Raw genomic sequence first — 26,465 nt, 5'->3', positions numbered from 1 at the left:
TAACAAGAAATAAGAACTAATTTAAAAAACGCCTTCCCACCACCCCTCTCTTTTTTTCTGGGATCATCTTCACTCATGACTTCTCCACATCCTACCTCCGGACAATGCAGGGTGACAGGGAGTCAGGGTTGTGGTCAGTTCACCTCACATTGTCTCTGCTGCTCCTTCCTCCTCACACTCTTTTTCTGCTCCAACGGGAGGCCTCCACGGGTTGCAGGGACTCTCTGTTCCACTCCCAGACAGTGTTGCTGATGGGCTCAGTTTTGACCAGCAGCAGGTCCCTCTCTGAGCTGGCTGTGCCCAACATGGTGGGAGCTTCTGGTGTCTTCTCACAGAACCCACCCATCCTGCAGCCCCTGCCCCCGCAACTCAGCTAACAAAACCTTGACACTTAAACCCAATACAACAGCAATCTTCTACAGGGCTGGGGTGGGGGGTGAAAGACAGGGAAAGGGAGCCACAGGGGAAAGAAAACAGCTATGGGCTACAGATCAGACAGGAGGAAGCAACAGGGAGCCAGACAGAGAGAGAACCATGAAGCCAAAAATTGTTTATGGGACAGATCTTTTAATATGATAACATTGTTTATATAATATAGTAGATACAAGTTTTTATTTTGAACTCCTTTTTATATACATACACTCATCTTTCAATATGAATAAAAATGAGAAATTGTTCATTTCAACACCTCATGACCATATATACAGGTTTTATTTTTTTAAACACATTACCCACATGAATTTTCAGGCATTTTTGGGCTGTGAACTGCCTCTTATGGAGGGAACCCTCTGTGACACGCACACACCCTCAAAAAGGTCTTGTTTTTGCCTTAGAAATACCATCTTGAGTACAATTACAGCCTGACATTAAAAAAAAATACAAACATTACACTCCATACAAAGCAGCCTTAACATTGCTGAGTTGCAGTCTGCTTCACTACTGCTGAACAGCCCCTCCCACATAGCTCTGCTCATCCCAAAACCACCCCATTAATTAAAAAGCTGCCCACAGAACCTGCTGATGGCTACTCAATGGGAGTTGACTGTACCATCTTTGCCTCAACAGTCTAGGTAGATCAACAAACTAACCATAGACTCCTATTGATGTTCCACCTACCCCTGACTCTACGTGATCAGGCAGAGCAGCTCCAAGCCAAACACACAAAAGCACAGACTGACGCTACACAGACCACTACTAACCACGTCCCTCACCGATGAGAGAAAACTCTCAGCGAGAAGGGTGATACCAACATAAGCAGCTGTCGGGCAAGAAGACCTGTGAGACCACGATGGTGACACGAGAAGGCTCTAGGGAAACCCCAGGAAATTAGTACAATGTAATGGCTTGGGACAAGAAGCGACTCCAAAACTGCAAAGATGTATGTGCAGGAAGCCCGACTTCAAGACCTAAGAACTTAAGGATGCAGGGAACAAGTCACAGTCACTGAAAATGGATGACTAGAGAACAGAGCTGCTCACACAGCCAGTAACAATGCTGCAAATGAGGACCATCCAGAAATTTACAAGATGCAAGACTGATCCACTGTTTAAGCTTACAATGCAAGAAAAGCAGGGCCTGACTGGGGCAGTGACGATGAGTACTGGCATTCAAGACTCTTGGGATGGTGCCTGAAGTACAGGCTGTGCTCCTCAAGTGTAAAGAGGACATCGAGACCAAAGGAAGGCCTAAGACACAGAAGACAGACCACACAGACAACACAACGGATACAGGCTGGAACCACTCTGCCCAGCTCATGCTAGCATCGTGCTGAAGACTAACCCGCTCCCTTTACCTGCCCAAAGGTGATGGCTACAGGACAGCCCTCTGCCCTTCTCTAACTTTAAACCCCCACCCTGCAAATCCCAAACTTCTCCCCTCCCAGCCCCGGCCACTCAGCTTTCAGAGGGCTGGAGGTCTTAAATCCCCTGTAGACAAAAAAAAAAAACACACAAAAAACAGCACATCAACAATTTGGGACATTGCTGTAGTCACCAGGTTCCTCTTCATCATCTGCAATTAAAGAAAACCAAACAGTGACAGCAAGAAGTTTCAGAGACATCAGCACCAACCTCTTCCACAGTTTCCCTTTCCTCAAAAGCATAATGGGATTCCACTCACCTGTTCATTCCAGAGTCAGACGCTGCGGCCATCATTGCTTGAGATACCAAGAAACAAAATTACTGTTGCACATGTGAGAAGTCACCAGCCCCAAGCTCCTCCTCACTGCTGCCTCGGCTCACCTCTAATGCTCATCCACTTCCAAAGATGGCTCACAGGGCACCTGCAAAACCAGAAGATAAATACTTAACCAAGTTGCCGTATAATACTTCACTATTAAGACACCAATACAGCCCACAACTGCCTCACCTTCCCAGCCTGCTCATCAGCATGCAGCTTAGCACCTCTGAGCCTGCATCCTGCACTGCACCTGAAAAAAAAAAAGCCAACCAAAAGGCATATGCTAAGATACTGCCCGAAACCTCAGCCTGCCTACAGCCATTCCTGTCTCCTACTCCTTTACGCTGGCCTCTCGCCCACCTGTCCTCCATGGTTTTGGGCTGCTGTTTTGAGGCTTGCAGACCACCTCTAAAACAGACCCAAAGGACACTAAAAACTTCACCCACAATATAACATCTGAGAAGAATTGCTGCTTCAGCCCACTAGTCATTGCCCACCTTGCCCGAGTCATGTCCGGTGCCAATATCCTGCTTTACTCATCACTTCACACCTTCAAAATAAAAAAAAAAAACACCCCACCACCAAGCCATAATATAATCACATAGCCACCAGTCACATCTTCCCTCCAGCACCATGCACTGACCCACCTTCTTATGGGGTTCCGCTTGCCTTCTCCATGACTCTTTGGTGCACATCTTGTCCCTCTGCATCTGAAAAAATTAATAAACAAGTCACCCAGATGCTGATCAGTAGCTGAACAATTCCAGGGGTCTTGTTTCCATTTAGGAATACCATCTAGGCTCCAACTACAGCCTACCATTAAAAAAAATTGGACCCAACATTAATCCCCACACATACAAGCCTTAACACCTTCAATCTGCTTCACTACTGCCAAACAGGCCCTCCCAGAAGGCTCCAACCATCTTGATAAAACACTATGGAAATGACTGTCCCTGCCAATGGCTGCTTGATCCCAGATGACCATACAGCCTTTGGCTAAACATTCTTGGCGGATCAACATATTACCCATAGACTCTTATTGCTGTTCCACCTACCCCTGACTCTACACCCTATAGACAATGTGACTCCAAGATGAGAGAAAATTCTCCACAAGAAGAATGACTTTCAGACAAGAGACACTGTCAAGCAAGAAGACCTACAGGGCCACAGTGCGGACATGAGGAGGCTCTATGGCAAAGCCATAGAAGAGTCAAATGTAATGGCCCATTACAAGAAGTTTCTGTCAAAACTGAGATGACATATGTGCAGGAAGCCTGGCTTCAAGACCTGAGAACGTAAGGATGCAGGGACGAAATCCCAGTTCATAAAAGTAGATGGCTAGAGCTCAGAGAACAGAGCTGCTCATGCAGCTGGGAACGATGCTGCATAAGAGGACCGTCCAGAAACTTCTGAGAGGCAAGTCTGATCTGCACTTTAAAATTGTTATGCAAGAAAAGAAGTGCCCATTGGGCACTATGCCAATTAGCACAGGCATTTGAGACACTACAGGTGGTGCCCGAGGCACATGCTGTGCCCCTTGAGTGCAAAGAGAAACGAGGACATCAAAACCTAAGGAAAGTCCAAGACACAGAAGACAGAGCACACAAACTACACAACAACAGACACAGGCCAAAATTGCCCTGCCCAGCACACACTAGCTTTGTGCTGAAGGGTAGCATGCTCCCTTTACCTATTCAGAGGACACTGCTCCCGCATAGCTCTCTGCTCTACCCTGACTTTAAAACTCCTCCCTGAAACTGTCAACCTTGGTCCCCCTCCAGCGCCTGTCCCTCTACTTAGCTTTCAGACAGCCAGGGGTCTGAATTCATCCTTGACAAAAAACCCACAACAAACAGCTAACTGATGTGTTCCTGCAGTCACCAGGCTCCTCTTCATCTGCAAAGCAAAATGAAACCACAGCTCCACCAGTGACCACCATGACAGTAAATGCCAACCTCTTCCACAACACCCTCATCCTCAGAGGTGCCATGGCAATCCACTCACTTGCTTCATGCTGATTCCAGAGTCAGAGGCTGCAGCAACAATTATTTATGACACCTAAGATACCAACAAACACAAAATTACCATTGCATTTCTGTGAAATCATCAGTCCCATGCTCCTCCTCAATACTATCCAGCTCACCTCAAATGCAAGGGACTAGAACAGACCAGACCCTCTTGACACCCAAATCCAAATGCAAAACCGATATGACAAAGACTGATGAACCTGCCTCCCTTTCCTAGCCAAGACCCAGCACCAAAACTTTAGAAGCCCCTTCTCTTCTCCTCAACTGTCAGGGAAGGACCCCCACTTCTTCCTGACAGCTCCCATTCTGTATTTGCAACCCTGAAACCCCTGTGTCAGCCACTCCTCAGGAGATACTCTTCTGAGCCATGCCCTGCATTTGGCAGGCATCTCCTGTCTTCTCTCTTCCCACAGACTCTGGGCTCTGCTACAGACCTGTGGGATAATTACTAAATTGGCCAAGAATACAAAAGTACAGCATTGTTCGCACATTACGGAAAGTCATAAAATCAAGAGGCTTCTGAGGTAGAATACAGCCACAGCTGGCACACGAAGAATGCAACATCTGCAATTCCCTGTACAAGGCTGTTTGTGAAACTACACAAGGGATGGAATGGAACACACTTGTTCCGTGGCCTTCCCTTGTGACGAGTAGCAGATATGGGAATAAGATGGTACTACAGAACAGATAGGCGGCCTACACGCTACCTGAGCCAACATTTCGTCAAATTTTGACAAAATGCTGTCCTTTGTGCGAACTTTGCTCATTATAATACCAAAACACACCTCCATCCCGAAGGCTACCTGCCTCCGAGGTGCAACCACTCCTTCTTGAGTCTGAGCCCTGAATTTCTCATAAACTATACCTTTAATTGTGAAGTGAGAGAATTTTACACCAATCATAATAAAAGTATGTATGACTAAAGTCACTCAAACTCCACCTTGAAGATAACAAATAGTATAAAAATAGCCCGAGAGAGGGGGGATACCCAGGGAAGGCACCATCACAAAGAACTACATCACTGACTTCTGGGATCAGTCGATGGGCTGAGCCTCTCTTCCCCCACATAGGGACGCCTTTGGGTAAGACTTAGATTATACCAAGTTCTTCCTCAGGAAACTTATAGAGATTTCTCTAGAGACTCTCTTTTCTACATTTAGAGCCAGGCTGTATCATTTATAACTTTGTCCCGCGTTTTGTATATGTAACAATACTTTCATTTGCACGTGCTTTGCAGACAGTGTATTTATCGCCGGCAATCCTAAGAACCTATATATCTGTTGTTTAAATAAACTGCACTTTTTTAAGTAGCTAGTCATTTTGTTTTCTCACTGAACACGACCAAAGACTCGAGAGTGGCCGTGCTAGTTCATGAGCACGACTAGACTGAAGGTGCAGTCCACTATTAGTGTATCCAAATCGTAATAGTTTAATACATATTAAACGCGACTGGACTGATAGTGCTGAATTGGGCATCACTCAGAATTTAAACCTAGCCGCACCTAGCCTCCCACCTCAGTGAGGAGTGTAAGAACGCAAGGGGGTTTATTTTCTGCCAAAACCGCTTGGCCCCTTTCCTCGCAAAAAGGCCCACAAAATAACTAATGCCCTGATACAACCTACAAGGGGCCTGCTGCAAGCTGCAAAAACTCTAGGGACACCGTGGCACTCTTTGGGCAATGGGGAAAGATGATGAGCCATGCCATGCCGTACCCTGAATGACACTATGCCTTACATCCCTGCTGCTTTCTTGAGAAATGCTAAAGTACCATATGCAGATGCATACAAAATGCTCACCCTAACACCTACAAGATAATCTCATCATCAACCCAATCAAGAGAAACAATATCAGCAATTTACACAGCATACTGCAAAACTGGTGGAAAAAACCACAGTTCCACCTTCAATAAAGTCAGGAATTCTAGGAAAATGCAGCACTCCTAGAATAAAGAAAAGCACACTATTAAACCATCTGGGTACCCCCTAAACACTCATTACAAAGTTACTGACCTGAAAAAAAGGAAACAAAAAAGCAGCATACAAGTCAACTTTCTACTATACAGGTGGCTGAATATTTACTGGTCCTGAAGGTCTTAGCTCAGCCTTCTTACCTCTGCCTCCCTAAAGGCCAAAACACGCCTGCCCAAACAGCTGAGCCTGCCCCAAAGCTGCAGCCAACTGAAGGACAAGGAGAGCACTGGCCCCAGGGCAGCTGAGCAGCAAAACAAGCTCCTGTGCCCAGGCTGTGGCTCATATACCCCGGGCCCCGCCCACTTCCCTCGGGCCCCACCCACCGCCCTTCCCACAATCCCCTGGAGAAAGGGGCGGGGCCAAACCCCCAAGAAGACAAAAAGGCAGCCACAGGAGCAGCAGCTCCTTTTGTTCTGCCTTAAGTTCCCTGCAGGCAAAGCACCACCACCACTTTTAATTTCTGTTAGGTACTTGCCTCTGGTGATTTCCTTACTACTTTTGTTTGAGTTCTGTCTACTTGTTGCTGTAGAGAAGAGAGTTCTGCAGGCGTTGCTTTATTTTTGCAATCTTCAGATATTTTCGTGGAAGAGTGCTGGAAGCAGGTGATTTCCAGGAGACCGATGAGCACTTCCGGGCTCCTGGAGGACCAAAGTGCCATAGAGAGGCGCGTCGGAGGACTGAGGGGGGACTTCCGGGTTCCTGGCGGACCAAAGTGCCATAGAGACGCGCGTCGGAGGACTAAGGGGGCACTTCCGGGTTCCTGGAGGACCAAACTGCCATAGAGACGCGCGTCGGAGGACTGAGGGGGCACTTCCGGGTTCCTGGAAGACCAAACTGCCATAGAGACGCGCGTCGGAGGACTGAGGGGGCACTTCCGGGTTCCTGGAGGACCAAACTGCCATAGAGAGGCGCGTCGGAGGACTGAGGGGGCACTTCCGGGTTCCTGGCGGACCAAACTGCCATAGAGAGGCGCGTCGGAGGACTGAGGGGGCACTTCCGGGTTCCTGGCGGACCAAAGTGCCATAGAGACGCGCGTCGGAGGACTGAGGGGGCACTTCCGGGTTCCTGGAGGACCAAACTGCCATAGAGAGGCGCGTCGGAGGACTGAGGGGGCACTTCCGGGTTCCTGGAGGACCAAACTGCCATAGAGAGGCGCGTCGGAGGACTGAGGGGGCACTTCCGGGTTCCTGGAGGACCAAAGTGCCATAGAGACGCGCGTCGGCGGACTGAGGGGGCTCCTGGAGGACCAAAGTGCCATAGAGACGCGCGCCGGCGGACGGCTGGGCCATGGAGATGGACACCTGGAAAACCGCCCGGCATTGACCGGGGCGCGGTAACGCATAAGAGCCGATACTGGAGCGCTGACGGCCGCTCTCGAGGCCGGCCGGGCGGCACCGACCCCACTCGAGGCGGCGGGGAGCTCGACGGAATCCCGGCGGTCCTGGTTCGCCCTCCGGCCGCCGCGCTCACGAGACCGGCGCCGGACCGGCCTCCGCGGAGCCGCGCATGCGCACGAGGTGCGGAACCAACGCACAGCGCCGCCGGGGGCACAGCGCACGCGGGCTCCCCGCCTGCAGGACCAGCCTTCAGCCGCTGGGCGGCAGCACCCCCTCAATTATTTACACATATGTATACATTTAGGGAATTTATATTATCTGTTTACACTTATATAGAAAATCTGCTTAGACTTATACCTTAACGCTTATGATACAGAATATCTATTTTGACTGCTTACACATCTGTTTTGACACTAATATCTTTTTATAAAGACTTTTTTAAGTATTTTTCTATTCTAGGATCTTTTATATAACACAGAAGCACAGAATCATAGAATCCTTAGAGATAGAGGTTTTTATTTTGAACTTATTTTACAAACATAAATTAATATTATTTCTCAATATATATATTTCTCATATATAAATGAGAGATTGTTCTCTATTTCAACGCCTCATGCCCATAGTTACAGGTTTTCACATTTTTTTAATGCATCCCAAGAATTTTCAGACCTTTTGGGGCTGTGACCCACCTCTTTTGGGGACACCCACGTAACCCCACATCCCCCACTCACCTGCTCCTCCACTGCATCATTGCTCCCCCAGTGATGTTGGGGTGCCCTAAAATGACATCATCAGCTCCCCAGACATACACCCCCTTTTATTCACCCCCAAAAAAATGAACAAAATGACCAGACCCAGGGCTGCCTGCTTCACCTCTGGTGGCTCCACCACCTGCTGCAAACCTGGGCTGGGGCATCTATCAAGCAACACAAGACATATACGAGGCACCTGCAAAACAAAAATCCCCAATTATAGTTCAGCATGCTAAAAAAATAGCACAGAAGAGAGCAGAGGAATTCCATCAGACTGAGGGACAGGACAGTAGCTGAGCTACAGGAGGATTCTGAGGAAACAGCTCAGCTCGAAACACAGCACAGCCTTCAAAAGACAGCAATCTGAACTCTTAAAGTCAGGATTAAGACTAATGAATGCCATTTTGAACACGTTCTTAGCATAAAAGTGAACCCTCTGGATGGTGTTGGGAAATGTCTGGCCCCTTCCCTTTTGCTGAAAAGGTGTGTGTTAGGTTTACATACACCCAATGAAAATATTTACACTATGAAAGTATTTGACTTTCCTCTGGCACTAATTTGGCTTGCACAGCTGTGAAATGATACCATCACACTCTCTCTCTCCAAAATACACCACTGTAATTTGACTATGGGTGGGGTTTTTGTGCTACACAAGGAGGAGGGACATCTGGCCAGTTGCACTGCCCGAGAGAGATGCTACTGGGCTGCCGGGGAAACATGCCACTGAAAGCCAGACAGAAATAAAGTCCTTCAGAGCATTCCATCTAAGTATCAGGAAAAACCCTGTTACATTCGGTTGCCTCTTTTTAAAGATTTAGAACGAATACCTTCATCGATCTCCGCATCACCTTGTAGCACTTCATCTCCCTTTCCCTCTCTCTCATGCTGTCGGAGTCTCCCGTCTGTCTCTGCTATGCAGCTCTTTCATCCTTCTCTCTGCCATCCGGGGGGTCCCCGCTCGGTTCCTCACTCACTCATCCCTCGTTTGCTGAGATGCATTGGTGGGCTCCAGCACTCCAAAAGGATTTGGCAGGAGCTGGTGTCACCCCGGGGGGGAATAGTGGAGGGTTATGGAGGTCCCAGGGGGCTCTGGGGGGTCCCAGAGGGATGTGAGGGGTACCAGAGTGGCTCCCGTGGGTCTCAGAGGGCTCTGGGGTGTCCTGGGGGACTCAGGGAGGTCCTGGGAGGGGTGTAGGAGGGTCCCAGGGAGCTGCAGGGGGTCACTGGGGGAATGTCGGGGGTCCTAGAAGGGTCCAGAGGGTCTTGCGGGGACATAAGAGGTCCCAGGTGGTCCTGGAGGGCCCTGGGGAGTCTAAGGACAGTTCCCAGGGGATGTGACAGGTACCAGGCTGGGGGGGATTCAGGGGTCCCAGAGGGCTCTGGGCTGTTCTGGGGTTCTCCAGAGGACTCTGAACGATCCTGAGGAGGGGATTGGGAGGATCCCAGGGGGTCCTGGGAAGCTCCAGGGAGCCCTGGGGGAACATGAAGCATCCCAGGACGTCCTAGGGGGCTCTCATGGGGTGGGGGGGAAGCCCCAGAAGGGTCCCAGGGGGATGTGGAGGGTACTGGGGGGCTCTGGGAGGGTCCCAGGGAGCTCTAGGGTACTCCTATGGGAATATGTGGGGTCCTGGGAGGTCCCAAAAGGGTCCCAGGGGGATGTGGGGGATACCAGGGGGTATTCTAGGGGGTCCCAGAGCACTCTGGGGTGTCCTGGGGGGCTCCAGAGGATCTTAGAGGGGGTGTAGGGGGGTCCCAGGGGGCCCTGAGGAGCTCTGGGGGGGTCCTCCAGGGTGTGTGGGAGAGTCCCAGGGGGCTTGAGAGGGAATACAGGGAGTCCCAGAAGGCTCATAAGTAGCCCTGGGGGAACATGAGGGGTCCCAGAGGGCTCTGCGAGGTCCCGGAAGGCTCCTGGGGAGTCCCAGAGGGATATGGGGACTACCAGAGGGACTCCAGTAGGTCCCTGAGGGCTCTGGGGTGTCCTAGGCGGGGCCTGGAGGATCCTGAGTGTGTGTGTGAGGGTCCTAGGGGATCCTAGAGGGCTCTAGGGCAGCTCTCAGGGCATGTGGGGGGTACCAAGGGGGGCTCCAGGGGGTCCCAGAGGGCTCAGGGGTGTCCTGGGGCACTCCGGGGGGTTCTGGGGGGCTCCTGGGGATCCTAGAGAAGGTGTCGGGGGATCCCAGGGGGCTCTGGAGGGCCCTGAAGGGTGTGTGGGAGGGTCCCAGGAGGCCCTGGGGGGCTCCAGGGGGAATGCAGGGGATCCCAGAAGGCTCTAGGGAGCCCTGGGGGAACATGAGGGGTCCCAGTAGGTCCCAGAGAGCTCTGGTGTGTCCTGGCAGGCTCCAGGAAATCCTGGAGTGGGTGTGGGAGGGTCCCAGGGGGTCCTGAGGGAATGGGGGGGATGGGGTCCTAGAACTCTCCAGAGAGCCCTGGGGGAACATGAGGGGTCCCAAGGGGTCCTGGAGGGCCTGGGGGGGGGGTCCCAGTACGGTCCCAGGGGGATGTGGGGGGTACCAAGGGGCATGTGGGAGGGTCCCAGGGGGCTCAGGGGGGTCCTGGGGGGCTCCAAGTGGTCCCAGGTAATCCTAGAGGGCTCTAGGGGACTCTCAGGGGGTGTGAAGGGTCCCAGGAAGGCTCTGGGGGGCTCCAGAGGCTACCAGAGGGCTCTGAGGTGTCCTAGGGGGCTCCAGACAGCTCTCCCAGAGATCCCGGAGAGGCTGTGGGGGGGTCTCAGAAGGTTCAAGGGAGCCTTAGGGGGTACATGAGTGTTCCCAGAGTGTCCTGGAGGGCTCTGGGGCACTCTCAGGGTCTGTGGGGGAGTCCCAGGGGGGTGTGCAGGGTACCGGGGGTGGCTACGGGGGGTCCTGGAGAACTCAGCTTGGTATGACAGCTATGCCTTTCTACCTACGCCCCAGAAAATTTAAGTTTAATTCCCCACGTGGTCACGTTGCTGACACAATCGATGTAGTCCTAGTAAAAGACCAGGTATCACCATTTCCAGTGAGGGCCGCTTTCTCTGTTCGGTGCTTTGCAGGCCGCAAACTTACGGCAGGTGAGAAAAGGAGCCGCCGGGTCTCCGGCAGCCTTCCCGCGTCTGGCCCCGCCCCCTTTTCCCCGGGGCATTGTGGGAAGGGCAGGGGGCGTGGCCCTAGAAGGGGTGGGCGTGGCCCGGTGGGCGAGGCCGAGGCCGAGGTAGCCGAGCGGCCGCCGCTGCTCAGGGCGCCGGCGCGGCTGCGCTCTGTGATGTCATTGCCGGAAGCGGCTCCCTACGGTCTCCGGTCTCGGTCTTTGCCGCCGCCCGGTGCCGGCCATGAGCAAACGGAAGGCTCCGCAGGAGAGCCCCAACGAGGGCATCACCGACTTCCTCACGGGTAGGTGTGCGCGGGGGGGGTAGGGGCCGCGGGCCGACCGCTCTCACCGCGCCTTTCCCCGCAGAACTGGCCAATTACGAGCGCAACGTGAACCGGGCCGTTCACAAGTACAACGCGTACAGGTACGGCCTCCCTCCTCCCTGCCCTGGGGCCCAGCCCGCCGCGGGAGCCGGGCGGGCGGTGCCCCCGGGTGCTGACCGTCCGCGTTCCGCAGGAAAGCAGCGTCGGTCATTTCCCGGTACCCCAGCAAAATACGGAGCGGGGCCGAAGCCAAGAAGCTGGTAGGTGCTCCCGGGGGCTGGGGTCAGCGCGGGGCCCGGTGCCGCGGCCGGAGCGGGGGACCCCGGATGAGTCTCTGCCTGCGAGAGTTCTGCTGTGTCGGGCTTCCCCATCACTCTGCCGCGGCTTTGCTAAATTTGGTGAACTTGAGCAGAAGTAATCAAAGCTTCGTTCAAAATTACTGCTTTGGGGGAGCTTTTAACGTAGCCCTTGTTTATGCGGCTTGTGCTGTGCCCGTGAATTCTTGTGCTGTCTGGTGGTCCAACATTTTATCGTGGTCTTGGTGGCACCGTAGTTGTTTCTGGACTCTGAATTCTGGGGAGCTTTCCTTTTTTTCTATATATAATGGCTTTAAGTGGTCTTAAAGTTAACTTGTCTCTCTCACCCTCACCCTCAATATTTAGGATGGAGTGGGTGCTAAAATAGCCGAGAAGATAGATGAGTTCTTATCCACCGGAAAACTACGCAAATTGGAAAAGGTGGGTTTCTTTCCCTTGTGCTCTAATTCTCAATAGGTGCTTTTCTTTGTAACTTGCAAAGTAGCCTGCTTGCTTTGTACAATTTCTGTGGTTGTCCTTGGAGAGACTGATGTGAAGCTTAAGAATGGTGGACATGGAATCTATGGTGAGTAGAAAGCAGGGCATGCAAAGCTCAGCCGAAGACTCAAAATTGTCTATTTATGAAAATATTTTAGGTTATATAATCAGCATGTGAATGTCTTCTGTGAGAAGTAGAATTCTGACTCTGGGAGGCTGTGGAGTTTCGTGGTTTAACCATGCTGTTCACCTTGGCAGTTAAGCAGTTTTCAGGCTTGGCACATACGGCATTATTGTGATACACACCAGTACCCTTGGTTCTGGTTTGCATTGATGTGACCCTCCAAAGCAGAGTCTGACTAAGCTGGTTTAGCTTCTCAAGACTTCTTTGTTTATTGCAAGTGGAGTAAAGAAGGGTTTGGTTTGTGTTGTTTTGCTTTTGCAGATTCGACAAGATGATACAAGTGCATCTATCAATCTACTGACACGAGTTACTGGCGTTGGGTAAAGTTTTTTGCTTGTTTTTCTTTCTTCTTCTGTTCTTCCTTCTCTTCTCCTGTTTATTTGGTGGAGTTATGAACGGAATTTGGGTGATTGCAAATAATGAAGAGAATGAGCTTGAGACGAAGCTGTAGTGCCCGCAGTGAGACACCATAGTTGTGATGACACGAATGGCTGAGAAGGGTATAGAATTGTCAGTTACAGGCTTTGAGGTAGAGGAGTACCAGCAGGAATCTCTTGTGTGCAGGCTGAGAGGGGAAGGAGAGAGGAGCTGGTGAAGAACGGAACTGTGAAAGACTTAGAAGAGTGGAAGTGAGAAGTCACGTTAGGACTTTTGGCGGGAAGGTGGGCCCAGCAACAATGGTGCTCTGTTGTGTGTTTGTAAAAGGAGTAGTAAAGTCCTGAAATAGGCAACAAACAAAAAACCCCAAAAGGCCATCGGGGCTCTTGTGCAATATTTGAAACCCTTGAGGTTAAGTGTAGGGAATGCGATTGTCCTCAAGTAATTCTGAGGGAAAGTGTGCTCAAAGTTTGAGGATATACTGGGATTTGAGAATGCCTTTGACAAATTGGGACGGGATGCAGAAGGAGAAGCTTGGGTGCCGTCCTGTCTCGGGACAGTGGAAGTTGCCTCTCTCGGTCTGGAATCTGGCAAGAGATGCAGGGAAAGGTAAGAAAGGAAGTAAATGGCAGGTCAAGATCTGCTAATTCTGTTGTAACGTAAGAGTCTTATTGAGGAAGTGGATTCTAAGTCTTTAAGGGTGGTGGAGCTGTAACCGGGGATTCCAGAGTAGTTGGAAAGTAGTTCCCCAGGAAGGGATTATGCATCCAGACTGGTGGTTCTCAGCATTTTGAGATATTGGAAAGGTATCTGGGTATAACACTACTTGAATGCCTTTGTCATAGTTGAAAGGTCATTCTTTCCCCACAGATTCACGCAGATTAATCTAATGACAAACCCTTAAAGGGGAAAAAGGTTCAGCCATTCACTCGAGTGTTGTTGTGCTTAAGGCAAACTCTTCAGCCAAACTGGAGCTGGAACTGCTTTGCCGTACTGTTGGTTGCAAACTGGAGCCTTGTTGTGTTTTTTGAAGCACTAGTCTAAAGACACTTTTGTGTTGCTGTTGCCTTAAGCTGGTTCAGAGACTGATTGTGGTTAAAGTAGTTCTTATCGTGCATTCAGTATTTTGTTATCTAAAGCAATACTGCCAATATGATGAGATTTTGTTTATTTTTTTATGATTATACATCACTATATAGTTATATCAGAGCTAAAAAATGCTCTGGCCAAGCCTTGGATAGCCATCTCTGCTGACTGAAAGTACAGACTGAAAATGTGTATGCTGAAAAGGTAAGCATTGGAGGCGACTTCAGTCTTAGCGGTGAAGAGCCTAGGCAGTTACAGTGAATTCTAATGTTCCTGGCGGTGTCGTAAGATTCTTGCTGTTCCTGATGGCAATCTGCCTTGTCTCTTTGCAGTCCTGCTGCTGCTAGGAAGTTTGTTGAGGAAGGAATTAAGACTTTAGAAGGTAAGTGTAACTTTGGTTCCTCAATTCACACTCCAATAATGTTTTTTTTTCTGTCAAGCTGCTTGTTCCACAGTGGTACTGTGATCGCAGATATGCCCTAGGCTTTGAGGAAAGTGTATAAAATGCTGAAGTTACTGCACAGGCTAAAGGCATTACATACACATCCAAAGTACTTACAGATTACATGGAAAATAACAAGGATTTTGGCTTTCAGGTGAACAGTCTATTGAAGTCTTTATTGGGAAGTGCCCTGTGCATTTGTACTCATCCCATCAGCTGTTCAGTAGTCAGTTTAAAATCTTTTCCTTCGAGGCTGCTGTTTTCTTGTTACGTATTCTTTGCGTGCATTATCTTTGCATTGGTGGAAACTTTCTGTAACGTTTTTAGCCCTCAAGTAACACTTTTGGCTTTTTTGTTTCTTCTAGATCTAAGAAAAAATGAGCACAAGCTGACCCATCACCAGCGAATTGGGTTGAAGTAAGCTTTCTTGGGTGCAAGTGCTTGGCTTTTCTAATGCTTCCTTCAGACACCAGGATGTAATGTAAGGTTACACAAGCCAAGTAAGGTTCTATCCTCTCTGTATGCTCTACATGCTTTTCAGCAGTTGTTCAGAGCTTTTGTTTCATTGGGGTTGTAATTCAGTAGGCTTTGTCTCCATCCAGAAGGAAATTAATTTCAAATGACTTTTTCAGTTAGCTCATGGAGAATCACCTTAGCAAGGTTGCAATGATCTTTCTTGGGAGTCTGCATAAATGTGGTCCGGGCTATTTTTTGTTATGGGCTGTGAGCAAGGTAAGGCTTTTGCATGTCTGAAGTTGAGAATGATGTGAAGAACATGTGTGTCTGTCCCTCAGTACTTACCAGCTTGAATGCTGCTTGCTGAGCGTCTGTTTGCTGTGCTGGTTCTGGCAGAACTACAGCTATGTTTGCGAGAAGCTGTAAGTGAACCCAATAAAGCCCTGTATCTGAATTGGTTCTGTGAGGGGCCAGATCTGGTGTTTCCACTCACTGCTTGCCAGTGAGTGAGAAAGGTTACACAACGGTTGTCTTCTTCCCACTGCTCATCTGAGCCCCGTACCCAACGTGCATCCCTGCCTTTATACATGTGAGTATTCAAGGGAAAACTTTTCACTATTAAGTGAGTATAAGGAAACTCGCCTGACCTGTCCGTGTTGCTAGTGCGCACGTTGCCCTCGGGTCTGCTTCCAGCATTGTGCTGGGATGTTGTTTCAGAACTTCTGGTAAGTACCGAGCTGAAAGAATGGTTTCAGTGCTCTGTGGTGGTCTTTTTGTCCCTAGTTCCACTGTAACTCTTGGAGGGGGCTGGGGTGGGGGAGTCCCATATCCAGAAGCTCTGTCTGCAGAACTTGGGAACGGAATGGCAGGTTCGTGAGTGTTGGAACGTGTGGCTCTGATGCTGCTGTATGTCTCCTGGTGCCTGCTGTCAACGATTCGGGTGCTGGAGGGGTGAAGAATGCTCGTTGGTCAGGTGTGGCATTGTTTCACCAGCCTCTTTCTCTCCACAGCCGAACAGCATGCCGGCAGTCTGTTTTTTACAGCTGCATACAAAGATATCATGAGCTGCATTTGACTTATGAGCTTCCATTTAGCTCTTTCCGAGATAGGTCACCTCTAACTATGGGCGAGAGGCCTGTTTCTCCCGCTTTCTGGCAGACTGAGTTTTGTCAGGGACCTTTTGTATTTTCAGAGGGCTATGTAAATATAGAATGGTTTGGATTGGATTGGAAGGGACCTTTAAAGGTCATCTAGTCCAACCACCTGCCGTGAGCAGGGACATCTTCAACTAGACCAGGTTGCTCAGAGCCCCATCCAACCTGACCTTGAATGTTTCCAGGGATAGGGCATCTACCACTTCTCTGGGCACCCTGGGACAGTGTTTCACCACCCTTGTTGTAACAAATTTCTTCATTTTATCGAGTCTAAATCTACCCTCTTTTAGGTTAAAACCATTACTCCTTGTCCTATTGCAAGAGGCCCTGCTAAAAAGTCTGTCCCCATCTTTCTTATAAGTCCCCTCTAAGTACTGAAAGGCCTCAATAAGGTCTCCCCGGACCCTTTTTTCTCCAGGCTGAACAGCTCCAATTCTTTCAGCCCGTCCTTACAGCAGAGGGGCTTCAGTCCTCGGATCATTTTTGTGGCCTCCTCTGGACCCACTCCAGTAGGTCTAAATATAAACCAATTAGTTATATGGTAATATTATTCGCACCTCATAGCAGCTCTTCATATACAGTGGAAATAATATGCAATGAAACCATCTTCTCAACATTGTCAAACTTGCAGTCACGAGTTTTTATTATCACTTGGCATGATGTTATCCTAAGATATTTGGTGAGAATGGGAAGCTTTTTGTGATGTGACAGTAATATAAGTTATATTCTTTCCTCCAATACACGTTTAATTGACTAAAATTTTAAGACGCTACCCTTGACACTCTTTCAGACACTTTTATTTTTATATATGCAGATACTTTGAAGATTTTGAGAAAAGAATCCCAAGGGAAGAAATGCTGCAAATGCAGGTAAGAATGTCTTTATCGAAGATGTGGGGCACTGATGGCCAATGAATGACTGACACCTCTAAACACACATCTTTCCTTTTACGTAGGAAATTGTGCTGGAAGAGGTAAAGAAGCTGGACCCAAACTATATTGCCACAGTCTGTGGCAGTTTTAGACGAGGTTGGTACTCTGTGATCTTACATTTATTTTGGGCTAATGAGCAAGACTCATTACTACATATGTTGTTCTTCTGGAACCTGGCTTTTTCCTGTCAGTATTGCCTTGACTGGTTAGTTCAGTGACGAGACACCCGCACAAATCCTTGGTTCTCCACTCCACCCCTGTAAGGAGTAGTCTATTGTAACATGTGAATTGTTTGCTTTGTTTTTAGATTGACAACACTTGTGTTTCATTGCTATAGGGTACAGCAAGAAATTTTGGGGTGTTTTCTGAGATACATGGGGATATAAACTTCTTGATGGAAGAACAAGATTCTCTAAAGATTGGGGTTTTTGGTTGTTTTTTTTTTTTCACAAATATCTTGAATAGTGACTGACTTTTCTACCAGAAAAACGTGTTTGTAGGATGAGGGTAGATGGGTGTTCATCAATGTTCGTATACTCTGTCATATGCAGAGGGATTTTTCTTTGCTTCTTTCTTGCCTAGGCGCGGAGTCAAGTGGCGATATGGATGTTCTCCTAACCCATCCGAGTTTCACATCTGAATCATCCAAACAGGTCTGTCTTTCTGCTACTGTGGATCAGTACTATGCATTACTTCCACACGGGTATGTTTAAATTCAGAAGATATGTAGTCTTAGACTTGTATTGCAGCTTCTTGCATCTTTTTTTTGTTACTGTAATAGTAAACTCTTCTCTTGGATCACCATGTTTATTTTGAGGAGTTATAATCACTCCTCAGGTTCGTGTATTATGCTGTGTTCCTCTTGCAGAACTACTCAGTATGTTTACTCTCATCCATCTGTCCCTCCTCGTCCCTTCACACATGCTCCCACCTCACCCCCTCGAATTCATGTGCTTTTACAAGGTAGAACTGTAACAGCTAGCTGGATAATAGGTAGAGTAAGTATCTCTTTTTGTAGCCCTAATCTGTTAGACAAAAAGTAAATGTCCTGCTGCCCTTGTAATTTTTTGGAACTAACTTTGGAGGAGTCTTAATGACAGTTTGTATTTCTTGTGTTGCTTTTATAGATCCACTGCCTAAAAGTTGAAAACTCAAATCAAGAAACGAGTTTTGTCACTTCCAACAAAAGCAATCTGATATGGGAATTTTGGCGGAAATTTTTTTTACGTTGTGCAGTTGTAATTTTATTAGCTTGTCCTTATTTTTATTGTTATCTTTTTCCCCTCTGGGTCAAATTTCATGTACACTAATACATGTAATTATAGTGATGTCCTGTACTTATGTAGGCCATTGTCTGGTAAATGGGTAAGATATTCTTCTTATTTATTAAATCATTTCTTCTTCTGTGTTGTCACTGTTCCTAGTCAAAACTTCTGCGTCAAGTTGTAGAACAACTGGAAAAAGTCCACTTTGTCACAGATGTGCTGTCTAAAGGTGACACCAAATTCATGGTAAGGCTTTTTTGGTGGTGAGGGATGACATGTGAATTGCATGAAGATTACAAAGCAGTCTGAAGTGAAAAGTGGCAGAGGATTTCTTGAAAAAGCTTTTTTTTTTTTTTTTTTTTTTTAATTTCTGTTAGCCTGAGCTTTGTCTGCATTTTCTTTAATCTGCTGGTATTTGTGCATACTGAAAAGCCTGATAATAATTAGGGCAGAAGAATGGGAAATGAGAAGTCCTGTGATCCTTCCTGCTGTAATAAAAGCTTAGGAAGCAGTTATATGCTACGGTCCTCTTAGCAGTGTGAAATAGTGATTTATGGTACTATGATGTGCAGCTGTTCTAGTAAAATATTTAACTGATTCAGTGGGAACTTTGCTGTCCAGGATGACTGAGGATTGTTTAGGGGGGGGGAGGTGAAGATTGATTCTCAGAATTGCTTAATTTCGAATTTCTTGCTTTCCTTACTTCCTCATAGGGTGTCTGTCAGCTGCCAAATAAAGAAGATGGAACAGCGTATCCACATAGGAGAATTGATATCCGGTACACACAGCAAACCCCCTACCTTAGCTGTCAGCTACATAAGTAGGCGTTTGCATCAAGTTCTGCATTCAAATCTCTACTTCCACGGTCAGAACGTGGCATTTACTAAGTTTCTAATTCTTTTGCAGTATGAAAGCCACTGTACAACTGCCAGTATCTACAGCAGGTTATTAGCAAGAATGATGTATTTAAATCATGACTTAGTATCCAGTTTCAGAATTGTGACCTACTTTATCATACTGCTCTGACATTAATTCTTGGCGGGAGTGCAAGCACCATGACCGTGTAATGGCTGAACTCCAGTAACTTCTGGGTCAGGGTAGATGTGCTGAATCTTTCTTTGATGAAGAGTTTGTATCATTCTTGCATCTGGCTGGTGGGAAAATCAAATGTATAGAGTTGCAGTAAATAGGAAGTAAACCTAGCATCGTGCCTGAATGGCTGAATTCCAAGTGGCTTGTCACTTTTTTGTCACGTATTTATTCTAAATCTGTACTCTTCTTCTGCTTTTATTCTAGGCTTATCCCCAAAGATCAGTATTACTGTGGTGTACTGTATTTTACAGGAAGTGATATATTCAATAAGAACATGAGAGCTCATGCTCTGGAAATGGGCTTCACGATCAATGAGTATACAATCCGTCCCTTGGGTGTTACTGGTCAGTCTGGGCCTTTCCACAGAGTATTCTTTCTGGTTACATGCTTTGTGTAATCTTCTCCTTAAATTGGTTCCTCGGTGTACTGGAAGTACTTCTGAGAAATACTGTAGTTCGTGAATTTTTTCAGTGTCCTTTCTGGTACTGGACACCATTATAGCAGGAAGAGGCAGCCTGCTTATGTACAGGCGGCACTGTGGCACAAAGTTACCTCTTTGGGCCACCTAATTTACTCAAAGTCTTACTGACCTAAAGATAGTTTTTTCAGTGTCATGCATGGCACATAATGTGGTTTCCCACTCTTAACAGGGTATGTCATGTCCTTCAGTTGTTTTGTTTTTGGAGGGGGGCTGACTATATGTATACGCATATATAAGCATAAATGTATTTAACTGCATAATCATGTGGCCTCAAAGTTAATTTGTTACCTTATTTCCTTTGACACTAATGAGAATCAGTACCTAAACTATGAAACGGCTGGGGGGGGGGGGCCGGGGGGGGTTGATTTTTTTAAGCCTGTTTTACTTACAGCAGTTTTGTCTTAATCTGGCAATGTGTTTGGCATTTCAGGATTGTACAGACCTTCCACTTTTCAAATAGCATTTGTAATTTGCTTGCAGGAGTTGCTGGGGAGGCCCTACCGGTAGAATGTGAAAAAGACATCTTTGACTATATTCAGTGGAAATACCGAGAGCCAAAGGATCGTAGTGAATAACTGCTTGTCTAGGTATGTAGCCTGTAGATGTTTTCGTAGCGTCTTATGAACATACAAAGTGCACTTTCTTTCTTTACATGTTATTGCAAAAAGTGTATGTTACTGATGTTTGTTTTACTGAAGTTGCTTTCTTTGCAGCATTGTTAAACATTACAGGTTGCTTTGACACCAGGTGGAAATGTTTGAGGCATCTAGACTTTAAAATATTCTTTTGAGCTTTTAAAGAAACTAATCTTCGCTTAACTTGCTTGCCAAGAGAGAAGGGAAAGGAATCTCCTAGCACTGGGTCACCCTACTGGGTGCAGTATTGCTTACCATTCAGGGTTATGGACTGAAATAAATGTAAGATGTTTAGGCACTTATGTGTTGCAGGCTGACGTTTCCTTAGTTGCTGGTGTTAACTCGTGGAAGAGGACACCCGAGTTTGTGGCACAGTGCACAAACAACTCTAGATTAAAATGAACATTCCTTTATACTGCTTTGCATTACTAATATATATTAGTCTTTTGGCAGGTGCTCGGGTGTGATCGTTGCGCTGCTCTGCTGACTAGTGTTTGACAAGATGAACTGAAGCCGTGGTCACAGTGTTGAAAAAATTCTCGATATTGAGCAATGTCACTGAGAACTGGCTTGCAGATTTTAGTCTGGAAATGATGTGCTCAGTAAAGCCCAGAAGCACAGACTGAGGTGCAGAGGCAGCTTTCTCCCTCTTGACCAGCATGTGATCTGCCCTTCTGTCCTTTCTTCAGCCGCTCTGTTAGCAGGTTCCTCCTAGCTGCTCTCCCTGTGACAAATCCGTGTTCAACATGCCCTGGCCGTGGATTAGTGACCACCTTCCCCAGCCTCATTCTGGCTTTCTCCTTTTATTCGGCCCCAAATGCCCTACTGAAATGATTTAAGAGGTCCAAAGCAAATCCTAAGGTTTCCATGTTTTCCTCTGTAAGGAACACAGAACAGTACGCAGTCATGCCTGCTGAAGCGTGGTTTCTTTTCGACAAGAGCCCTGCCTTGCCAGTTATGAGCAAATTTGTATCTCCTTTGTGGATGATTCTTTTATCCAGAAACCAATCCTTGTTTACTGGATAAGCATCTGTTACCGGTTTGTTGACATATGCAGAGATTTTGTAAATGTGGAAATTCTTGATGTACATAAAAGGATTATTTTCTGTCTCCTCTGCAGTAGCCCTGCTGCCGAGTTTGCTGCTTTAAGTGGTGTGCTTTTCTTCTACTAAATAATATATCTGTTAATATCTTCCCTATAGAGTTTGTCTAGCTGAAGCTGGCTGCAAGAACTGCTGTTGTGGCTTTTAAAACCACAGGGATCTGTGCCTGTGTAGAGATTGTTCTTATACAATTGCCTCTGTCTGTTCTCTCTGCCTTTGATTAGAGCGCAGTTGCATATTCTGGAGAACTCCTTGGGTTCTCCAGAGTAGTTTTTCTATCATGTATCGATTTCTCCACTTGGGTAAGTGGGTGCGTGAGTGCTTGCCGCTCTTATTTTATGTGCTTGGCTCTTGGTGTAATGGGCTTTGAGTGATACAACATTGCAGATGACTGTTCACAATTGTCAAGAGCTCCCGAGAGCTTTGTGTTGCCCAAAGACAGCGATAACAGAAAGCATTCAATTTCTTTTCATCTAAGAACATCACTGTGCACAATAACTAGATTTCTGTTGTAAGAGTTGTGCAGTTATCCCATTTGTCATAACTCAGCCTAAACCAAAGAATGTTGTCACTGCACGTGACACAATGTGGAGGTTATGTTTGCAGACATAGCCTTTTGCCAGGATGGACCTTGCTTTTATTTACAAAGTAAAGGAAACACCAATACAGAACAGCACTGTGGATGTACCTCTGATGCTAATTTAGTGTCAGAGGAGGCAGCTGAGAGCAACTTGGCACATCTTTCAGATATGCGGTAAAAGGAAGAGGAGAAATGGCACTGAGTTTCCCTAGAAAGCAGAGAAAGGGGGATGAGAAGTCTAATGAGAGACTGTACAGTCTCTGAATAGTGTTGATGCTTTGCCTTGTGGTGCATTTGTCCTGGTACCTTGAGAGAAAAATCAACCATTTTGTTTCTCCTGATAATCTTAAAACGTTCAGAGATTTATACCTGCATAAATTTTTAAAGACAGAAAGATCCGTTCTTAATGAAGGTCACAGATCCTATTTTTTATGTAAATGTTACTTTTTTCTTTTTGTTGACATCAAGCCTTGATCCAAAAATATTGAGTGACGAGGAATAAGTGGTCTGGTTTTTAGCATTTAAAAAAAAAAAAAAACAACACACACACAAAACCCAACCACACAATTTAAATAATATATAAAATTGTCTAACATATGCTTTTAAGAGACAACTGTGTAATCTAGCAGCAACAGTCCTGCTTCTGAAGACAGAAGCCTTTTCTCTTGTTTAACCTGCCTTCTCCTGGTTAAGAGACTGAAATTTTGAACTCGTGTATGCATTTGCCTGCTCAGAACTGCATATTGGTCTGCTAGATGTTTCTTCTGCCGTCTTTCTAGTTCTCTGTATCTTATTCTGGTGTCTACATATACACAAGAAAGCTGGCTGGCTCCTGAAGTACTCCTAAAGAATACCATTTTCAGCTACTGTTTGTATCTCCTGATCTCTGTGCTAAGTGTCCTGGTGCAGTGCTGAAGCTTATGCTAAGCTGTTTCTCTGTCCTTGCCTCCAAAACCTTTCAATATGGCCATATGCTAATGTCACCATTCTCCTGTTGCATGTGACCAGTGTTCTTTGTTCCAAGGTATGTTATTGTACTGTCAGTTGCAGTTCACTATATTTTGTTCAACTTGCCATTACCCAGAAGATTGGTGTGATGAATTGATGCACTTCTACCACTCCTATAGAGTCGATCTGCCTTTTTTTATATGCAAACCTGTCAGCTCTGATTTTATAGCTCCTCTTAAATCATTGTGTAAGGTAATGATTATTTTGGATGTGAAAGGAGGTCCCATCAAGATTGTATTACTAGTTGTATTTGGGACAGGGATTCTGTTGGTTAACTTAAAACTTAACTAGTTTTAAGTAGTAAACTACTAACTTTTATGGATTATAGAGCATCAGCATGGAAGGTATTTCTGTTGCTGTATTTGAATACCTTGTAGGAGTATAAGTGTAATGCAAATATATTACAGAATTGCAAGCTTGACAAGGCGAGACTATTTTATGCATAGTCAAATTGACTTTTGTTAATTATATAGTATTTGTCTTGATTTGTTAGTGATTAGGTCCTCTGTCTGCCTTTATGGGGGCAGAGAGGAGTTTGCAGCTGTATTGACAGACTTCTTAACCTGACTTGAACCATAAAAGGAAAACGGATGTGATACTGTTTCTTTTTTTTTTTCCTGACTTAAGCCTATAGAATAGCTACATTTTTACTTGTTCTTATGTAATTAGTGTTGATCAGTCTTAGTAATGGAGATTATAGGCTGATGCTTTTGCTTATTCCTTTATTTTCTTCTGTTTTTCCTATTGGGAGTTTAATTATTTTCTGGGAATGTTCCCCAGCCCTAATGCATGCACCGATATGTAAGGTGACTAGAAGTTAACTTGGTACCATGTGAAGTCTTCTGATGCCTCAACCATAAAAATACATACAGCTGATGTGTTCAGTGTTTTCTTCAATTATCAGTGTGAATAAATGAAGTGAGAATTACATCATGAATGTGTAATTCTGGGGGTTTTTTTAGCTGCAATTTTAAGAGCACCAAAAAGCAGTAACACAAGCTTACCACATTTGTAAATGTTTCTTAAGCAGCATGCAGCATTACACTGATGCATTCTCCATCATCCTCAATAGGCAGCCCCGAAGGCCACTTTGTCTTGGGCCTTGAGGCAGAATTTGCTGGCCTTGCAGTTTCTCTCTGTAACACTGAATTCCAGGTGGAAGAAAAAATGGCCTGTTCAGGGAGCTTGTTTTTTTTCCTTGAACTAAGTAAATATACCATGTCCCCCAGTTAACTGGCCCTTGTTTGGGATGCTTTGAGTTACTTACAGTTCTTTCCTTCCTCCTCCTGCAGAACTGGACTGCAAGATATCTGGTAATCACGGAAGACAATGGCTGCAAACCTTGTGCATATCATAGGGACTCTGTGTAACCGGGCACGTACAGTACTATTGTTTGTGCATACACAGACCAGCGTTTGGGGTTTGTCAGCGATAGTGGCTTCGCCCTTCTGTCAGGGTTTACGGCAAAGCTGGGCCTTACGGCAAAGCTGGGCCTGCCTGTCCTTCCTCGGTCTCGGGGCGATAGCGGCGCCGGCCGAGGGCTGTGTCCGAGCGGTAGTTCGAGACCGGGCTGGCGTTGTTACGGTGCCCGCGGGGTTTGGGAGGAGCCGTAGCCGCCGCGGGCCGAGCACGGGGAGGCCGTTAGGGCGGGCCTGCTGACCGCTCTCCCCCTCGCGCACCTCGAGCGGGCGTTACAACTTCCCGTGGGCCGCCGGGACCAGAATCGGCGCGGCCGCTTCAGCGGCGGGGGGCCGGGCGCTGAGGAGCCCTCCCCCGGGCGTGTACGGCGTCCGGGCCGCGACCCTGAGGCGGGGCCGGCGCGGCGGCAGGCGTGCCGGTGCGCATGCGCGGCGGGGGCGCGGCGCGGCGCATGCGGGCTGGGGGGCGCCGAGACCTCTACCCGCAGGCAGCGCGGCCGGCAGGTAGCGGCGGGGCCCGGGCTGCGGCGGGGCCGGGCCGGGCGGGGCGGCTGCCCCCGCCGGGGCCCGTGGCGCTCTCCGGGAGGGACCGCGCCGGAGCCCCGAGGGGTTGCCGGGCGCTCGCTCTGGCCTGTGCTTCCGCGTCCTCGGGCCCGGTGACGCGGCCGCGGGCTGCTGAGGGCACGGGCCGGCTCTCGCCCTGCGAGGGCGGGCGGGGGGGCGGTCTTGGCAGCGCTCCCGTTCCTCGGCCGGGAAGCACGAACGCGCGCGGCTGGGGTCAGCAGCGACCGAGCGCTCCCGCGGCGCCGCCGTTTGGCTGGGGAGAGGCGGCGGCGGGGCGGGGGGGTCCGGCGGGGCCGCGCTCCGTTACCCGTTGCGTAACGCGCGTCCGTAACGGCGGCGGAGGGGGCGGGGAGGAGGAACGTGACACGGGCCCGGGCCTCGGTGGGAGCGGAGCGGGCGTCTGCAGCGAGGGTCTTCGCGGGTTTCTTTCTTCTGTACGATTTTTGTGCTTTGCTTTTTTTTTTCCTTTTCGTGTTTTCCCCCAGTTTATATTCCGTAGGGCGGCCGAGTATTGCCGTGTTTATTTCTCCTTTGACGTTTCCAGTCCGGTGTTACCTTCTGGCAGTCTGCACGCAGACCTTGGCTCGCTGTCTGCTGTACAGTTGCCCCCAGCCTGTTCCTTGATATATTTTCTTCATTGTTGTGCTCATTTAATTGCTGTAGGAGGGAAAATCAAAGCACAAGATTAAGGAGGCTTTGTTTAAAAACAAGGTGCTTAAAATGAGTGCTGTGGCTTAGTTCTAGATCTCTGGCTTAGTGTTTCTTTTCCCACTTTACATTGCGTTTTGTTGGCTGCTGTTGTCGCAGCTGGTTGGAGACCAATTCAAACTTAGTATTAATAGCTGTGGGACTGTGGGCTCGGTTCTTCTCAACAATTCTGGCTTGCAAGTAGAGCTGCTTGTTATTAGCAAAGAATGAGCTAGCCTGAGGAATTTTCTTCTTTTTTTCTTTTTAAATAGCGTTTAAATACTTGCATAATATTTAACATATACATTAAAACACGTAGAGTACAGAAAATACAGCTGTAGAGTGTAAAGAGAAGAGGCGTGTTGGGAGAGCAAACAGGTTCACAATATTCAAGATGTCTCGGCCAACAGCCTTGTGACAATGAGGTATAAACAGAACAGGGTCAGCCAAAAAAGGGTGATATTTAGGTTGAGAAGGTGCTGAACAGGGTGGTAAAGCCTTCCGTTACTTGAAGCGTGTCCAGTGGAGCTGATGAGGAGAGCCTCAGGACAG

General features: G+C 47.6%; 2 protein-coding genes and 1 long non-coding RNA gene across 11 annotated transcripts in view; 2 read left to right on the top strand and 1 right to left on the bottom strand.

Moving 5' to 3' along the window:
• Nucleotides 1-559: 559 nt before the first annotated feature.
• LOC141733343 (uncharacterized) lies at nt 560-8,721 on the bottom strand. Its single transcript, XR_012584269.1, has 4 exons — nt 6,652-8,721; nt 2,826-2,888; nt 2,368-2,428; nt 560-2,281 (listed from the first exon to the last, which is right to left on the bottom strand). It is a non-coding gene; the product is annotated as an uncharacterized LOC141733343 (long non-coding RNA).
• Nucleotides 8,722-11,425: 2,704 nt separating this feature from the next.
• Nucleotides 11,426-26,465, top strand: part of POLB (DNA polymerase beta) — a 17,053-nt gene continuing 2,013 nt past the window's right edge. Inside the window, exons 1-15 of one of the 3 annotated variants that reach the window (XM_074563622.1) lie at nt 11,426-11,633; nt 11,698-11,755; nt 11,848-11,914; nt 12,317-12,391; nt 12,894-12,952; nt 14,429-14,478; nt 14,904-14,955; nt 16,963-17,017; nt 17,104-17,176; nt 17,663-17,733; nt 18,505-18,591; nt 19,059-19,123; nt 19,642-19,781; nt 20,399-20,505; nt 21,007-24,181. In XM_074563622.1, the coding sequence (XP_074419723.1) occupies nt 11,573-11,633; nt 11,698-11,755; nt 11,848-11,914; nt 12,317-12,391; nt 12,894-12,952; nt 14,429-14,478; nt 14,904-14,955; nt 16,963-17,017; nt 17,104-17,176; nt 17,663-17,733; nt 18,505-18,591; nt 19,059-19,123; nt 19,642-19,781; nt 20,399-20,493 (1,008 nt within the window). In that variant the 5' untranslated portion in view covers nt 11,426-11,572 and the 3' untranslated portion in view covers nt 20,494-20,505; nt 21,007-24,181. Of the gene's footprint in view, nt 11,634-11,697; nt 11,756-11,847; nt 11,915-12,316; nt 12,392-12,893; nt 12,953-14,428; nt 14,479-14,903; nt 14,956-16,962; nt 17,018-17,103; nt 17,177-17,662; nt 17,734-18,504; nt 18,592-19,058; nt 19,124-19,641; nt 19,782-20,398; nt 20,506-20,995; nt 24,182-26,465 lie in introns of those variants that run through there. The other 2 variants (XM_074563624.1, XM_074563625.1) reach the window with 2 other exon arrangements.
• Nucleotides 25,043-26,465, top strand: part of VDAC3 (voltage dependent anion channel 3) — a 12,798-nt gene continuing 11,375 nt past the window's right edge. Inside the window, exon 1 of one of the 7 annotated variants that reach the window (XM_074563626.1) lies at nt 25,043-25,166. In XM_074563626.1, coding sequence (XP_074419727.1) covers nt 25,088-25,166 — 79 coding nt within the window. In that variant the 5' untranslated portion in view covers nt 25,043-25,087. Of the gene's footprint in view, nt 25,938-26,465 lie in introns of all 7 variants that reach the window. The other 6 variants (XM_074563627.1, XM_074563632.1, XM_074563631.1 and 3 more) reach the window with 6 other exon arrangements.

The sequence above is a fragment of the Larus michahellis genome, chromosome 20, assembly GCF_964199755.1.
Source record: "Larus michahellis chromosome 20, bLarMic1.1, whole genome shotgun sequence".
NCBI classification, from domain to species: Eukaryota; Metazoa; Chordata; class Aves; order Charadriiformes; family Laridae; genus Larus; species Larus michahellis.
This window is presented reverse-complemented; position numbering and strand designations above follow the sequence as displayed.